General features: G+C 43.5%; 1 protein-coding gene across 1 annotated transcript in view; it reads right to left on the bottom strand.

The window, feature by feature from the left end:
* PGBD5 (piggyBac transposable element derived 5) overlaps positions 1–17940 on the bottom strand; it is a 73812-nt gene that overhangs the window by 13756 nt on the left and 42116 nt on the right. Inside the window, exons 4-5 of the mRNA XM_055714493.1 lie at positions 8739–8919; positions 1714–1911 (exon numbers count right to left, since the gene is read on the bottom strand). Of these exons, the coding sequence (XP_055570468.1) occupies positions 1714–1911; positions 8739–8919 (379 nt within the window). The remainder of the gene's footprint in view (positions 1–1713; positions 1912–8738; positions 8920–17940) is intronic.

Here is a 17940-nt window from a genome sequence, read left to right as displayed (position 1 = left end):
TCCAAGTTGGTTTAAACTAGCTTTGCTGCACTGACTTGAGAGATGCCAAATTAGAGGCAGGCAATCTGGTCTCCTGCCTTCCTACCGAGTCTCCATCTGTTCCCAGCTCTGCACTAGAGACTCTCTTCCTCCCAGCACCACTCTTTAAAAAGCCAGCCTTTGTTTTCTGCTCTGATTCACTGTGAACTATGTCAACTGTCCCAGCCAGCATTTGGTGAGCAATGTGCCGGGTAGGTCTTGCCCATCACACGTGCAAGTCCGAACCAGTGGATGTTAAACTACCTCACACACACAACCTACAATCCCATCTTTGCCAAAACAGACCCAAGGTCAGTCACAAGCACAACAGCTCGCACTCCCATGTGCTGCTTCTAAAGGATGCTGCCAGCGTAGAGTCTGCTTTTGCTCCCTCTTTTAATAAGGCGGTTAACACTGATGTTTACAAACAGGGTATTTTTCTAGTAATATTTATGAATTATAACCAAATGCTCTGTGCTAGCCTGTGAAAACCAGGTGACACGCAGTGATAACTCTTGTCAGGTTAGTGCAGCTGAATAATCTCCAGACAGCAAAGCGCACAAGAGAAACAGCACAAATCCTAATGGTGAAAGCCCCTCGTGAGGATCAACACTGCACTTCAGCAGGGTCCCCAAACCGTATTATTTCCTTCATGTACATATTTTCAGCATCTGTGCTGAGACAACAGTCCATTTGAGTCACCAAGTCCTCTGCAGGGGTGCCCAGCAGAATTCCTTGGCATCAGCCGTGCTTTGCTAAGGTAATGAGTCCTCTGGCAAGGCACTGACCAACACACTAAGTCAACTTCTCAGCATACCATACAGTAGCTCAGGGCCTTAACTTTGCTTCTGTAGCCTGTACACACATGAGAGTCACTCAGGATTCAGAACATGAGTATACAAGATGCCTTCGATTTGGTGGCTTTACATTTAAAGGTTTATGTTATTCTTATTTGTCTTAGGCAGTTATACATAAACCTGAATAATAAAAATGAAAAGAAACTGAAACAATATTTTCACTCAAAGACAGATTTCAAAAGTTGGTATCATATTGCATCTTACAGAAGTTTCCAAACCTTCTTAAAACCATCTGTATACTTACAAACCCCCCCCAACATTTCAGTATCAAGAAACCCTTTGCAATTATTTGAACTATCCAAGTTATCTGGTTTGGTGTCTTTTCATCAACTGCTAAAATCAATTCAACATACAACAGGAAGTCTTAATCATATTTACTTCTGGCAAAAAGACATTTGTTTATGACTAAGTTTTTACTGGATAAAATAAATCAATTGTAGGATATGCTCAGAGATCTAAGTACATTATGACATTTATTATTTTTTCTGTAGTAGCAATCCTACAAGATGCTTTGCAAATGGGGCTAGTATAGTGCTATGAAACAAACATCTTCCCTTCTCTGACCATCAGCAAAGATACAATCTTTATGTCTAAAAGGATACTGCCTCCACCAGCTCAGGCAAAGGAGGCTACATTAGCAGTAGGTTTTTAACCTTTCGGGAAAAAGAATAGCTGTAGCAAGACGCAGAAGGGAAATAATCATGACTGCTACCGTTTATCTGGGATGTTATGATGATCAAGCTCTTCGTCTAGGCTTATTATCAAACTCAGTGACTCACTTTGCCTTGTCACATAAAGCATGTGAAGTTTTGAGAAGAGCAGTAGGAATATTGCTTACCTTGTTGAACCGGTGAATAGGCGTTGGTCAAAAAACGAAAGTGCCCTTTATTGTACCAGCAGATCAAGGACATATTTCCCTTCATTCTTATTCTGTACTGTCCTCTGGACTGGGGAGTTTCAGGGTTGTTCAGCATGGACGGAGGTAGGCCTGTGCAGTCACTCTTCCTCGTGCTCAGCAACCCACAGCAGTAAATCTCTGCATGTGAACAAAACCACTTCTTATCAGCAAACCATTGCATGAACCCAAAAAGCAAGAGCAGTGGAGTAAGTCTGAATGACCTGACTAGAGAAAAAGCGTGTCCTAGAACTTTTTAGTCCAACAGATCTGTTAGCCAACTGGCTTTCTCCTGTAATACTAAAGATTTGTGTTGTACGTGTCTCTGGAAACTGAGGCAAGTGCAGAAAGTCTGATGAAATGTATTGACGCCTCCTGCACAGGCATGATGAAATGACAAGGAGAAGAATTCAGGGTATCTTCCCCACAATAACATCTATAATCTGTGCAATAGTCTTCACAACACGTTTAAAATTGGACTGAAAAAAGCCCCAGTGGTGATATGCATTATGGAAAAAAAATCAGAATTTACGATCCAAGATAGTCTTTGATGTTTAAGTAAGAGAATAAATTGTGGAGGGAGCAGGGAGATAGGGAAAGCCATAGCATCTTAGATGTTAACTGAAATAAATTCTCCTACTTGACTCCCAACACACTTTTAATCACAATATACATAGCTGACAAACTGGCTTAATCTACTACTTCACTGTGCTGCCCAGTTCTTCATTTTTAGCTGACTACTCTTTGCATATGCATCATCTGGCTTATTAAGGAAATGCTGCTTAAGCAATTAAGAACCACTGAAATCACTGGTTGATTTATAAAAATGCATGTGCCAGAAGAATGGAGAAGATGGAAATACAAGTTCAATGAAAACTGCATTTAGAGTAAGGAGATAAAGCAAAGAGTGCCCCAGCTGAGTAAGCACTGATCTTGTCCTGCACAGACATCAGACGCTCCACAGGTGACATTCTGCTGCTCACAGCCTCTTGGCCTTTTGAGATGTGAAAGAAGCAGTGACTAAAATCGAACACCACAAAACACATCTCAATGCAGCCACAAACAAGATTTGGAAACAACATTAATAACAATGCTTGAATATGTCATAAGGCTGTGAAATAATAACAGTTTGTTTCTATTACTCCAAGAGAAGCAGATCTTCTTGATCAAATTAATTGAATCCAAGGAAAACTTGGATGGAAATTTCCTCAGCGTCCCTAGGTTTTCTATTAACCCACCTCAGTGGAAAAAAAACAACGGGCATGGAAGCAGGTGACGTCTGCGCACATCTTTCATATGGCAGCAGAGGCTTGTAGTAGTTTAAAGCTCATCTGTCAGCTAAGTCTGCTTGATCAAAGTTTTCATTGTGCTGAATTTTGCAAGTTGGATAACTGGCTACTCTTACAGGGGAAATGCTAAGTCAGAACTACAGCGCCTGGCTTCCCCTGAGCACGTTTCCTCTGTTCCTGGGCTTCCATTTATGTGGCCTTTCTGCCTCTGTCTGGAATGACCTAACCCCTGAGTGCAGGTGCAGCCTTTGTCCATGGTTCATATAGTGCCCAGCGTGCTGAGCATTCCCTCGACAGCTCCCAGATACTATAGGAACACTAATATAATAATTGGTAATACTCATGAATTGGTTCGGTTGCTGTGGGCAGGTCTACAAGGAGCGAAGGCTCTTCCATCAGAAATGTAAGGCACTCATGTCAGAAGAAAGTCAACCAACACAGCAACAGGGCAACTTCATTCTAAAAGTGGAAACCTGCGCTCCATTGATTATTCCTAACAAGTAAATCAGTCCCTGGAAATCTGTAAGTTCCTTCCACAAAAGACAACAAGAAAAGCCTGGTGGCAACAGGCTTACAAACAATATAGGAGGAACTGCACCTCCAGTGGAAGGCTTTATTTATTTTTTTTTAATTTCTTGTCTTGCTAAGAGGTACACAAGTCATGTACCTGCAAACTGACATTAACGTAGGAAACTTTTAGAAAGCTTTCTTCTTTCTTCTAGCCAATATTAAGATCTTTCTGCCCTGATAACAAACAAGCCTGAGAAGAATTTCCTTAGCTGCCAAAAGTTTATGACTCACTGAAGGGTGATACTCTCTCCAGGAGACTGCAACGGTGTAAAACCAAGCTAATAACTACATTATTCTGCTAGAGCTTCAAAATAGCAACAGCCATCTCTGAGTTCCCATAATAATTAATTGCAGCCTTTTCTTCAGCTCAGGCAGTAAGCCTGCAGAAAGCTTCCAGCAGATGTTTCATTCCTTACACAGAATAATGGGAACCATTTCTTCTCTCAGGAACACGCTGTGTAACCTTCCTGCGACGTAGCCTAAGAAAAGTGCAGCACTTCTGCAGATTTACTAGCATCTCTCATCATGGATGACACCTTTAATCTGTAGAGTTTTTTAAAACCGCCCAGTTACTATAGCAATAGAAGCAATAAAAATTATGCCCATCTGGCTCAATGAAGTTTTTGTGTATAATTAAATCAGAATCACAAGTGTTTGCCACATACACGGGAGTCAGTGGAGACAGGCCGTCCTCCCCTGGTCATCTTAAACTGTAACTGCAAGATAAATGCATATACCTAAGCTAGCTTAGCGAAGAGGAGGAAATGTGATGTAGTCACCCAAGATTTATTCCCAGGGTCTCCAGGCCCTGGAGAGCTCGTGCTGAAGCCTGTTTCACCACAACCTTCATTAGTATCATTTGCAAAGGCAGCCAGGCTCAAGCTAGTTCAGGTAAAAATACACATTCTGTAATCATTTATCCTTGCACGCAATGCTGGGTCAAATCAGAGCTAGAGCAGCTGGGGGGCCTGTTGTGGGAAGGAGCTGAGAGCTTGCTTTAGTCCATGTGCTGGAGCTGCAGGATCCTGCAAAGCTTGTGGGAGTGCCATGGTCACCCAGGCTGGCAACTCCTGCAGCTTTGCCAACCCCAGCCACTCTGTGGGGCAGAGCCAGCTGCTCCTGCTGGTTCACAAAGGGCAAAAGAGACCTTCAGGGATCATACGTTTAAGGGAATTGTGGGACAAAGGGCTTTAGGAGATGCTGTCCTCTGCAACGGATAACACTAATGCTTAGAGGGGGACAAAGGGATGTGCACTATGAATGAATGTCACAGCAAATAATGACAGCTGTCTGCTCGCAGAACAGAGAATTTGGGGCATTTCAGTGCAGGGTTTCCACCTTTATTCAGAGGCCAGAGAAAGAAATGCTTTGCATGTCCCCTGAAAAATAAAAAAAGAGGTCTATTCAGGGTTTTGATTTTGCAGAAGATCAAAGTGCCCTGTGTTATTTTCTGAAGTTTTCTCAGCTCCTGGTATCTTCATAGATCTTAGAATTATGTTTGCCGGCATCCCTTTATATTACTAGTCACATATCTACTGTGATACAGTGAAAGCGCTACACAGCAGGCTTTCAATAAACACTGTCGGTTTTGCAGTGATGCATGTGTGGGTTTGGGTTAGGAAAAGCAAATGACTGTTAAGGATCTTCATAGGATCACGGGGTCCTATGGATTAAAGGATAATTCAGGTTGGAAGGCAACTTGGGAGGTCTCTAGTCCCATCCATCCCCTGCTCAGAGCAGGGTCAGCACTGAGATCAGACAGCACTGCTCAGGGCTTTATCTTGTTTGGGCTTGAAAACCTCCAAGGACAGAGACTGCACAACCTGTCTGGGCATCCTGCTCCACTGCCCTCAGGAAAAACCTTACCTCTAGTCTGAACTACTTCTTTTGTTTCAGCTTGTGTCTGTTGTTTTTCATCCTTCCACGATGCACCACTATGAAAAGCCAGCTCCATTCTCTCAATAACCTCCTTAGGGTAGCATAAGGCTACTGTTGGGTCCTCCCCCCGAAGCCTTCTCTTCTCAGGCTGAACAAGCACAGCTGCCTCACCATAGCGAAGCATGTGGTCCAGCTCTGTTCAGGTTGGTGGCCCTCTGATGAACTTACTCCCGTTTAGCAATGCCCTTCTTGTACTGGGGGGCATGCTGCCCAAAACTGCACTGAGTAGGAGGCAACAATCACCTCCCTCAGGCTACACTCCTGTTAACGCCACCTGGGATAGTGCTGACCACCTTTGCTCAGCCAGGGCATGGTGCTGACTCATGCCCAACTCACTGGGCTACCAAGACCCCAGGTGCTTTTCATCAAGAATTTTGAAAGGAAATAATACATTTTTACTGGGTGCCTCTTTCTAGATTTTCCAGAAATCTCTTTAGTTCCCTTAAATGCCAGTTTAGGTTCCCAAAATGTTTAGTTTCTAAACATCAGCTTATTGAAATCTTCCCCATTTCTCTGTTGATAGTCACACACCAGCCGCCCCCCCCCCCCCCAACCAATGTAAAGCAGTTAAGATCAGTACCAATTTTTTATTTTCAGTTCTCAGTGGGATCTTTCTACCACTGATCCTGCTCTAGCTCAGAAACTCAGTTGTCTTGAACAAGAAAAATAAATTCATCAGTTTAAGAACGGGTCTTGAACTGTCATAAGCATCAAAGTATAGATGCTTTTCAGCAGGCTCTCATGACACTTCTTGGTCATGGTGTGGGCCTGTTTGGATTTAGCTGGCTAAGCCACATACCACAAAAAGCATTAAGGTCATTGCTGAGGGTGATTGTGTGATACATTAGGAGAGATGTCTCTGCTGAGTTCAGGCTCCTCTGCCTGCCTCTCCCCAAATGTACTGCTGATGCAGTAGGATCCCAGCAGGTGCTGGCAATACATTAGCTGCTTTGCAGTAGAGTCAGTAAACACCACCTCCTCCCGGGCTCCTACTGACTTCACCACTGCTTGACACCTCTAGAATCTTACCTCTGCCAGTCTCTCACAGTCCTTCCAGTTCAACATCCCCCTGAAAAACCTTTAAGCTAGCCCCTAGTAACTCATGGCAAATGCAGACAATGCCATGACCTTACTAAACAGAAATATTTTCACATTCTCCCCATGATCTTCTCTATACAGGATGGCACACTATTTTGCAAAGCCAATAAACCTGCTATCTTAGTGTCCACCCCACCCACCCACCCCACAGCTTCACCCCTAGGAAGCTGACAGCATGTACCAGATCTGAAATTTAATTCTGGAAGCAGCTGTCAAATATCATAAAATGTCTCATGAAGCCAAATAACAAATCACGAAACAAACTGAAATCTCAGTATAGCATTAGCATATTTGATCAGATAGTAAGTCAAAATTACATGCTTTAAAAAGACATTAGCGAATTTGCTACCTGCTAGAAACTCTTAATTTAAATGATCTCTTCAGTGTAAAGCCCATGAATAATTCACCCCTGTGAACAATCTGAATTATCTTTAAGCAATAAACACTCAACTGGTTTAGTAGCCATGCATTTTTTTCACCAGGGTTACGGACCAGCTGTGTCATGCCATATTGTCTTTATCCTTCCCTAGTAGAGCATAAAGGGTATGACTCAGCAGTCAAGCTTTTGTCTGTCAGTGGACACATTTAAACCTAACACACCTCAGGTACTGTTCTCTACTTTTTTTTTTTTAACTCAAATACATGTGAGTTCTCTACATTTTTTTTTGAACCCACATTTTCCTCATTGCTTTGGAAGTCTTAAAAATGTAATGCTTATAATCAGCTGTGAATTCACTAAAGACCAGTCTGCTCAGAGGAAAAATTCCAGTGCACTATAAATATGCTTGACTTCTTTCCCATTTGGTTATTCGCAGTGTTTGGGAAACCATGACTCTTTTGTGAGAATATGCTGCTATTGCACTGTGCTCTGTGAGCTTCCAGCTTACCTGGAATAATGCAGGAGCAAAGTCCTGCACGGAGCTCAACAGAGACAGCCCTCAGTGCCAGCGCAGTCTGAAGCACCCAGCTACAGCTCACTGGCATTCTCATTTTAAATGAGAATCAACACATTGTCTCAATTCCCAGGTTTTCCCCCTGCTTTGGGTCAAGTTTCATCAATATAAAGCTCTAAGCGGGTTTAATTTTCTGCAATGCCAGAAAACATGCCAAAAGCAAAACTCAGTCATCGGTGGTGTGCTGAAAAGGGAAACGGCCCTATAGCCTCCCCATACGTGACGCACAGTGGCAGCCTCCAGCCTTATTAATGGGAAGGATCCATTCTGTGCACCACCCCGACTCTGAAAGGCCAGGCTGACTGAAGGATGAGCCAAGAGTTACATTGAGATGACTTAAAACTGGCTGTCAGGAGTGCAGGAGCCTGTAAGTTACGGGGAGTCACAAGCCTCCAGCATTTCTGAAAGCAACGTAACACGTGGCTTTTCCACACCCAACGTGAGGGGGAGTTTGAGAGAGAGGACGACCTGGGATTACCCTCTGCACTAGCAAGAAACTGGCTGGGAGAGCCATACTGACAGACATTCTGCTGGCAGGAGTGCTTTTGCTAATGTAGAGTTGATTATGCTTTCAAAAGTAAGAACTGTCCTGCCAAGGCACGTTGATACCAGCGAAAACCCCTGAAACTGTGCTAGGGCTTTTGCAATGTCATAAAAAGTCATCTAGAGAAGTCTCATCTTTAACAGATATTAAACCTGCAAGGACTTCCAAGGCACACTTTTAAGGAATCATCCCCTTTCTGGTCTTTCATAACAGGAACAGAAAAACCACAGGCAGCTAGGAAATCCCTTGGTAAGTCCCCAGGCCATATAGGAGAGTAGTCCTCACATTTCTAAGGCAAAGAACACAAGCAAGGGCTTTAAATGACCTTATTTATGATGCTTTTACATCCTTATTTTGAACTTTAAGAAGATTTAAAGAGGAAGATTTAAAGAGCAACTTAGAAAGTCCTCTCCGTATAGTACCTTTTAATGAATAAGAACTTTTCTTAGAGATGACCAACTTATCTATACAAGGAACTGAAATATCAGTGTAGCCTTTTGGGAGTTTTTTTTTTAAATTCAGTGACAGAAGGCCCCTAGGTCATCATTAAAACCCAGTGAGTCACCCAATACAGACCTTGCTTCTCAAATTCTTCAAAGAGATTCAGGCTGGTAATGCTTGGGCCAGTGAAGATGATGTAGTTCTTCCCAGAAGCGTTCTGACAAAGGCTTTTGGCCACCATACTGTGAAGCTGCGGTTTGTTCTTCAAAGCATCCAGCCCGTCAGCACCACTCCCTTCTTTGAGATGGACATAAATCTTAAATGAGAAATGGTAAGAAAGTCAGGTTATAAGGAATCCAGCGGGAGCAGATGCAATTGCTAACATACCTGCTCAGCTCAACTGGAGACAAGCTGAGAATCAAGGCAGCAGATACCTTTTATAAACTGCTAATTAATCTCAAGTCCCTTTCAAGAGGCTGTTGCTTTAAAACCACCTCAGGTTAGCTGGCACAGCTACTGATAAATACAGCGTCCTTTGCCTCAGCTTAAGGGCTTCCTGAGGTTCTTGTCACTGTTGTGCAGTTTGAAGATTGTTTGCTTGGCAGGAAAAGACTCTAGTCATAACTGAGATTGCGTGTCCTACTGAATCTGCATAGGCTTCAGTGCTGCCAGCAAAAGGAGAGCATGGGAACTTCAGTTTCAAGAAAGGCTACTACAAGACGACCAGAAGGAAACGGCCCAGTAGCTTCACTGCAGCAACATTCTGATTTATTTCTGCTGGCAGCAACCATTAGGCTGCAATGCAAGTGTGCGTGCACCCCCATAAATGAGAGGAGCCAGCAATACACACACCCAACCAGTCAGAACATCCTCATCAAACTCCCCAGGCACAGCACTAATTCTTAGATCCTTTACTTAGATCATGAATTGGAGACAACCCAACAAAACAGACCGACCCAGGAACATGCTGCTGCAAACGGGGAAATGCCTGGCGCATTTGTAGCAGGCTGCAGTAGCTTTAGCGTATTATCTTGCTACAGTGCAGTCCACATCGCTATGCATTTCAAGAGAGCTGTCACCATCATCTGTAGGTGTACATACATGTTTGTGTTAAGAGTGCAGGAACTTTTATCCCTTAGTAAGGTGACTATAATTAACAGAACACAGTCCCACCAACTGAAAGAGCACTGAAGTAAAGCTACTGCTTCCTTCCTACAAGTGATCCCTCTAGAAAAGGAGTCTTCTGCATTGTCACGCAGAAGGCAAAACACATAACCCTTCCTTTTGTACACAAGCCTTCGATTTTATTTCACTGACAGTATGTTACAAGCATAACTTCCACCACAGTTGAACACCTCTTAAAACCAACTAGGCATCTGACCTTCATCTTGTTCTAAAAGTCAGCAGAAATAACCTGCTGGAAAGAGAAATGAGAAGCAGCAGACACTGTGCTCAGTCACTCAAACAGTACTGTAACACCACGGAGCTTGCAAAGATTTAGAAGCACACACAAATGCAAATTTTCTGAAAAATTTGCCCAGGCCTGTCTTTGTGACTTTGGTTCTGGAATACTCAAATCTTGTTGGAATTCCAGAAAAATTTACCCATTAGGGAAAAAGCTGAAAACTGCTCAGTATTTAGGGGCAGGGAAAAGGAATTTTGCCTTCTTTATTGGAGTGATGTATCCACAACAAGCTTTTGTTAAACTTGCTTGAGACTTCAACCATCCAGAACACGCAGCATTGCTTTCCTGTATATGCATCTGTTTCTCTTACCACCACACTCCTTCATGAAGGAAAATTCATTACAATGCTCAGAGAACAAAAATGATCACGCTTGCAGTAGTGCTCCCAGTAGCTTATATCTCAATGATCTTAGAAAGGAACAAAATTCGATTAAACCGCTTCTCCCTATTTTAGATGGCGTATCTCCCAGCACTGGTATTCTAGACATACTGACGTAATATTCCCTAGCAATTCATGCACCGTGGAACAGCCCCCAGAGGAGTGTGTTATGTATAAAATCTCTGAGAAATGAGACTTAATTTGTATTTTGAAGTAATTGACGTGCTAAAGCACAAAGCTGGCGCAAGGACAAATGCACACTAATTTCAACAAGAAGCACAGCATATATTAAAAGGCAGTCTTCAATATCCATTATTTAAGTTTTTTTAAAAAATAAATAAATCCCTCTTTTGGTAGAAACAGTTTCTAAATGAGAACAAAGGCAGGAATGTTTGCAGACTCCCTGATCATGCTCCACTCACTTCTAAAAGCTGTCAGATTTGTGCTTTCCCCAATGCTAAGGCTGAGGACTAGCTAATTAAGATAAGTCATTTAGGTTATTAATCAGGGCTCCAGAGAACAGCTTAACAGTGAAATGCCTACAAAGGGCAGACTGTTCCAAATTTACAGTAAAGCCATTTTATGATTATTGGCATCAAAATTAAGATTAGGTTACTAGTATGCCAGCACAGAGACCACACATCAAGCTCTTAAAATCTACAGACAAAGCAGTGGAGACAGAAGATGCAGACAGATTAGTTTTGACCTTGGATTAACAGTTGAGATGAAAACAGAGCAGGAATCTCTACGTCTATACAAATGTCCCACACCTTCCCTCCCCTATTGCGGTAAGCCTTAGCCAACCAAGTCTCTCCTGCCCCATGCTCATTTCGTGTTCCTTGTAGAGTACCAACCTTCCAAGGGATGAGACAGTCTGGGGTCACTGCTGGTGTGCAAATTGATCCCTCACTGTGGGTTGGTTTGGGTCTGCAAGCAGTTACTTTGAAGAGCAGGCCCACCATGCAACTGTCCACTGAGGTACCACTATTTTCACGCTGGGATGCTACATATTCTATAGGTTTTGTTAGCAGAGTTCCCTGTGCACCTGGCAGCCTTCCTTTGCACCCTCCCCTATTTTGAGGGTCTTTGTAATGGCCACCTTGTGATTCTCACCCCCCCTTGCTCTGTTCACCTCCGCAGCGCCCTTTAATCAAACATCCATACCCACTGCTGAACTTTTCCTCCTCCTCCAATGTCAAATTTATCCCCCTTTTTTCTCCTGGGGCATTTCCTTGCCTATCCAAGCACAGCCTTTGTTCTTGGCGCAATTTTTCTTGTTTTGGAAAAGCAACATTCAAAGCTTTAGCATGCTCAGCTCTGTTGGGAAGATGGGTGATGGCAGCATAATGTTAGAAGGCATAAAGGCTGCTGTGAAACAGTGGCTGGTACAGACAACAGGCAAAGGCATAGCTTCAAATATCTTTCAGGTGCCTAGGATCCCATATGGACTTTATTTTCCTGCTCCACATCCTCTCATCCAGCTTATTTCATTCTACCTCAAATCATTAAGATCCTGCCCTACTGAAGCCCAGAGCATTCCCTCCCATTCTGTAATGCGTTAGAAGTGGTATTTAACAGTTAGCAGTCTGTAGAAAAAGAACAGAACTGTCAGAAACTGGCTGCAAGACCTTCACAGGCATAGTCAGAAGCAGAGCCACCCAAAACACTTGTTAAACCATTCACCAGAGCTGCTGGGTTGCCCTGTGACAGCTTCAAAGCTTTGTGTCCCTTCCATGTGCTCCAACAGTAAACTGTCACCTGAAGTACAGGCTCGACAACTGTTGCTGGACAACAGATGGAGATGTTGACAGCAACATCCTCTGCTTCTGCAGGTGACAGAAAAAGCAATGCTTCTTGAATATCTGCAGACATCACATCTGCTGTGTATCTTTTTCTAGTGGCTACTGATCCATTCGACCTACAGAACCAAATGGGATAACTTCTACAGATGTGACACCATCTTAGCAGATACCATGCCTTGGGAGGCAACTACGGGCTGAGGCTCTTTATCCTGCAGTGCTGGGACAGAAATGGAGCTTTCTCTAATCATCCCTCAATTATTTGTTTCTTATCAGAAATACATTCAGTTCCACCATCTCTCTATCTACTGCAGCCCTACTGCACCAGATACTTTCAATCCAACATGCCTTAATCCTGGTGCACAACACCAGCTCTCTCTTCTCACACTGTTTGACTCATCCCTCAAACCCTCCTCTCTTCTGCCTTCAGTCTCCATGCAGCTTGCTAACAGTCCCTTCCCTTTAGAAGTCTGACAGTAAGAAAAGACCTTCACAGCCTCTGGCTTATCTTTCCTTCCACCTACAACCGCTTCTGCCTGCTCCCATCACAAAGGCAGAAGTAGGTATCAATCAAAATACCTGAATGCCTGAGCGACAAGGTATGGGTGAAGACTGTGCTGAGCTCTTCCAAATCAACAAGAGTGAAAACTGTTCTGGAAGGACTGTTCGCCTGCACAGAAGCAATCAGAAAAGACATCACATTTCTGAGTGGGAGATTTCACGTGTTGACAGATGAGAGGTAAGTCAATCACCCGTTGTTCAGAAACTCAAACCAAGTATGTTTGGCTACAGAGGCAGACTGCTGAAGAGAGTGCTACCAGAGGAAGGAAGGTCTCCAAGTAGATGTCTATGCTACAAGCCAACAGAATTTTTTTTCCTTGCTCTATGGTGGCAAATTATTCTATGGAAAATGGAAGGTTCATAATGTCTCCCTAGAAACTGAGTAAAAAACCTGAGCTCTTCAGAACAAAACCTGCATCTTGACTGCACATTGAAGAGTGTCCTAGAAACTAAAATATTGGTGATTCTGCTCATATTCAAAGCTCAGATGGCAAACTGAAAGTGCCTGTGAATAGCACATCCCAAATACTCCACATTCATACATAATTGAAGCACCCCAGGGTGCAAATTTAAATGAAACAGATGACATTTGGAAGGAAAAAAATAAAGTAGTAAAGGGGGAGGTAGTAATAAACAGGAGGAAGATTTTGAGAGCTACATTGTGCAAAATATCTCACAAAGGGCAGACCCTAAACAACCACAAAACAGAAACCAAGTTTTTAGATGACACAGTTATAAAAGCAAAAGAACAAAGAAAGGTACTGTCATACTTTTTGGATCCTAAATAGCTATTGAAAAAATAACTTAATTTTTCTATAGGCTTCACAGTCATATACCCAAGTGCTCATCCTAGCACCACTTGCTAGATCCTGCCTCACTCTGTCTTCCCTTCTCATCCTAAACCTCATCTCTAGCTCCTGTCATTACCAATGCTGTTGAGAGATCCACCTCCAGTCTCACCCTAAACCTGCTGCAGCTTATATTCCCCCCTTCTTTAATGCCCTCTTTCCAGCCAGTTCTTAGGTCTAGCTCTTCCTCAGCAGCTGTTGGCATCACTGATGGTGCTCCTACCAAGGCCAGATCTTTTCATTTGTCTAAGCCTTTCTTCATTCTCCTCCTAGTCCTTTAAAGGCTACTTTCAAAATAGCATGCAAGGGACATGCAGCTTTCCCAATCTGTTGCCAGCTAGCTCTTGGGGTTCTCTACAAAGCTCTTTCCTTGGTCCCCCTCTCTTTTTCTTCTGCCTCCTATTCTGAGTGATTTCAATCTGCATTAACATACAGATGCAGCCAATATCTTTGTGCTAAACACTGGTAAATGCCTGTTTTGCCTGCGTATGTTCTTCAAAGTTTCTAACAAGATCTTTGTGAGACTGGCCGAAAGATGCTGGTAAAGTTGACAATGCAAGCCCATATGGCCTAAAATAAAGCTCTTTGTTTTCCTTTCCATGATATCCCTCCCCCATGTGACTTTTTTATCACTGAGGGCACTACGACATCTTAACTCTATGGCAGACCAACAACCTGTGGATTGCCAAATGCAGATCTCTCTCTGTAGCTTCTTCCAGGCCAGCCACAGATTCATTACCTGTAACACCTCCATGATAAAGAATTTCTTATTCTTCCAAATACCTAAGAACTTCCTGGCTCTGCTCCCAATTACTGCTATCATCCTTCTTTCCTTTGGCCTTACTTAAATGTATCTTGACAGCCAGACAGTGCTCTGCCCCAGAGATCGCTTGCCTAACCCTTTGCTTTGACCGTGTCAGCCTTCTGCCAGTTCCCTCTTCTTTGCAGCACCAAATGGAAGTAGGGCTGGAAAACGGAGACAGACCTTTGTAGTTTAGCCTTCCCTATTGAGTTCTTCCCATACTTTTTCAGTATACTGATTCCTGCCTGTGTTTGCCCTGAGAAGCCAGGTATCTAACCACTGAAGTCAAAACAAGGCCACATTTGCTTCTTTCCACGTTGCCCTTCTCCTGCCTGATTGGAAACCACTGCTAACCTCTGCAAAGCTCTTTCATTTTGCTCTTCAATACCTTTCTTAGAAAGGATACAACCCCCATAATGCAACTCTAATCTATACATTGGTGCTGCTGCCTCTCAATGCTGCTTCGCCAGGCTCCCTCTGTGTAACTGCGTAGTGGGATTGCATGGCAAGGTTTGGGGGGGGGGGGGGGGGGGCAGTATACAGGGGTGGCTTCTGTAAGATGTCAGAAGCTTCTCCCATGTCCGATGGAGCCAACCACCACCAAGATGGAACCGCTGCTGGCCAAGGCCAAGCTAATCAGTGACAGTGGCAGCGCCTCTGGGATAACATATTAAGAAGTGAGGAAAAAAAGCTTCTGTGCCAGCAGAAGAGAGGAGTGAGAATATGTGACAGCAACAACTGTGTAGACACCAAGGTCAGTGGAGAAAGAGGGGCAGGAGGTGCTGGAGCAGAGATTCCCTTGCCATAGCAAAACTATAAAGTGAGGAAGAGAGGAGCCTCTGGTGCTTTTAGCCTCCTTCCCCAGGCAGCGCTGCACTGAGCGAGAACAGCTGCAGAAAGGACACCACTACACTGGTAGTTTTATCATCAGAAACTCTGAACACTGCAGACAAGAACTAAAAAATAACCTTAATTCCCACCCAAAAATAGACACTAGGACTGCATGTAAACTCTAGGAGACATCTCTGCATTAGGCCACATTTACATGTTTGCTTTCCCCATTCATCTAGAAACACGGTAAGACAGTAAACTCCATAGAAATGAATGCGGCTGGCCCATCGCACATCTGCAAAACTACCTTCCCACTTAATACCAGTGAGCAAGAGGATAATTGACTTTTAATTGAGATCTGAGGTTCTCAGATGCTGACAGTACAGAACTGCATGCATTAAGAAGCCAGAGCCTGGTGGGAGCCAGAGGAAGAAAGCAGATAGGATTTTCCAGCTGCCAGTGACTGAGAAATGAAGGGGATCAGATTTCCTGGGATCCCCTCCCAGCCAAAGCCTGACCTTGAGAACCTCCTCAAAGCAGCCGCTACATCTGTGCATTCCAGATGCAACTGTTCCAGCAACTGAGAAATTATCAGGGCACTGGTTAAAGAAACCCAAGGGCTCAAACTAATCTCTAAACAGAACTTAAAACCGGCTGAAACACCAACATTTCCAAGCAGCTTTATTAAACAAATGCACAGATGGCAAACTCTCCTGCAACTCTGACCTTGAAAACAAAACTCACTCCAGGCTTATTTACCCCTCCCTTTCCCAGTGACCAAATGCACTTATGTGGTGTGTTGTGAGATTATAAATTCTTTGGGGCACCATCTCAGTTTCCCTAAATTCTGGAAGTAAGTTCTTACTCTGCAAAACCAACAGGGTTATGAAGTGTTGCAGCTGAGTGTACTTACATTTGAAATCAAGAATGAACTACAGCATTTACTATGAAAGCGTATTGTTTATAAATTGTTTGGGGGTTTTTGCTGCAACTGAGAGCTCTGTCACTGATCTCTGAAGCGACTCAGACATCCCTCCCTTCACCGAGACTGTTGCTCTACGGGGAGAGAGCCATTTCTTACCCTCCCATGCAGCAGCCACCCTGATCCAGGTTGCACTCTGAATGCTGCTCTAGTGCAAGTCATTGACCACTCAGTGTGGGAAGACTCAAGCTGCAGAGACACAGTCCTTTTCCTTAATCTGTTCTGACTCATCACTTCTTCAGGGTAAGCAGTGGAAGGTGGAAATTCAAAGTCAGTCCCAGCACAAGGATCTGAAGAGCTTCATAAATCTGAGCAACACATTTCACAGGGATATTAGTGAAAATGAAGTGCTTTATTGCAAGAACTTTCTGCCAGTGAATAAAAGCAAGTGCAGAGCTCATAGTTGGGGGCGGGGAGGGTGTGTGGGAAGGGAAGAGTGTCTAGAATAGCCTCAGAGAACAAATATAATCCCAAGGAATACAAAACGATACACACATCCATAAAAACCATCTCTTCTCCACCATGATATCACAGGGTTTTTAAGCGAATAATTAGGCTGATGAGCTAATTCCATTACCACCTATCATAATGATTAATACTGCCTGACCGTCCCTTTGCAGGACCCTCTACCATCTACATCTACTGCCTTCCATTTTGTTGATTGATGGCTCTTTGGATCAGGGACTGTCTTTAGGGTTATGTTTGTGCCATGGGCCTGTGGTCCAGGACAAGGCACTATGGGAATAAGCTCATCCTGCCTGGGGTTTAGTGCATGGCATCAGCTTCCTGGGCTTCCTTCTTCTGAAAAATGACCAGAAAACCTTCTTATGGAGGAGGAGCTATGCAAGGAACATGCATCACTTAGTAACAGTTACTCATGACCACGTTCATTCCTTATGAGCCACACAAGAAAAGAAAAGAGAGAGCATGAGTGTCATACCAGGACAAAATAACCAGCCTTGATCAGATATTTGGGAACTCTCAGCAGTTTTTCATGAGCTCTACTGCTGTATCTAAAATGAAGAGTCATACCAATCGTATGTATGAACATCTTTTACAAGTGTTCCAGGCTTTTTGAGAAAGAAAGAGAAATAAATAGACACAACTAGAGTTTTGATTTAAATGGGCTGACTTACTCAGCAAATATTCTAAGAAACACTTCTAAGCTACTGTGATTATTTTAACCACAATCAAGATATTAAAATACTGCTTTGAAAAGTGTCTAGTGAAGATGGAGTAGAGAGGACACCTGAGGTCCTGCAAGCTGAGTTTGCTGTTCTCACTGAATTAGACAGAAAGAAACAAGAAAGCCCAAGCCCTCTCCTGCAGCAGCAGCTACTGCCTCCTTGATGTCCAGCATCAAGGATGGGTGAAAAAGGCAAGAGTATCAAGGCAGTTTTGCCACCTACTTTGGCAAAAAGTCAGCTCTCCTGGAGCCCTTCTAACCCTCTGAAAGGTTCTGTTCGTGATCCCAGCTGCTGTAGATGTGTATTTACTTTGTTTGAATGATGCGTGTCCTTCCTGCATGTTCCCACTTGGCCAGCTGACCATGAAAAGATATTCACTGCAACAAAGTGTTTTACTTGAGAAATTCTGAGGCAGACATATGAGCTGATATTGTGCATCCATCTTAAAACACAGATTTAACTGTCAGGGCGGAGTCAGATTAT

Source organism: Falco cherrug, chromosome 6 (assembly GCF_023634085.1).
Source record: "Falco cherrug isolate bFalChe1 chromosome 6, bFalChe1.pri, whole genome shotgun sequence".
NCBI lineage: Eukaryota > Metazoa > Chordata > Aves > Falconiformes > Falconidae > Falco > Falco cherrug.
This window is presented reverse-complemented; position numbering and strand designations above follow the sequence as displayed.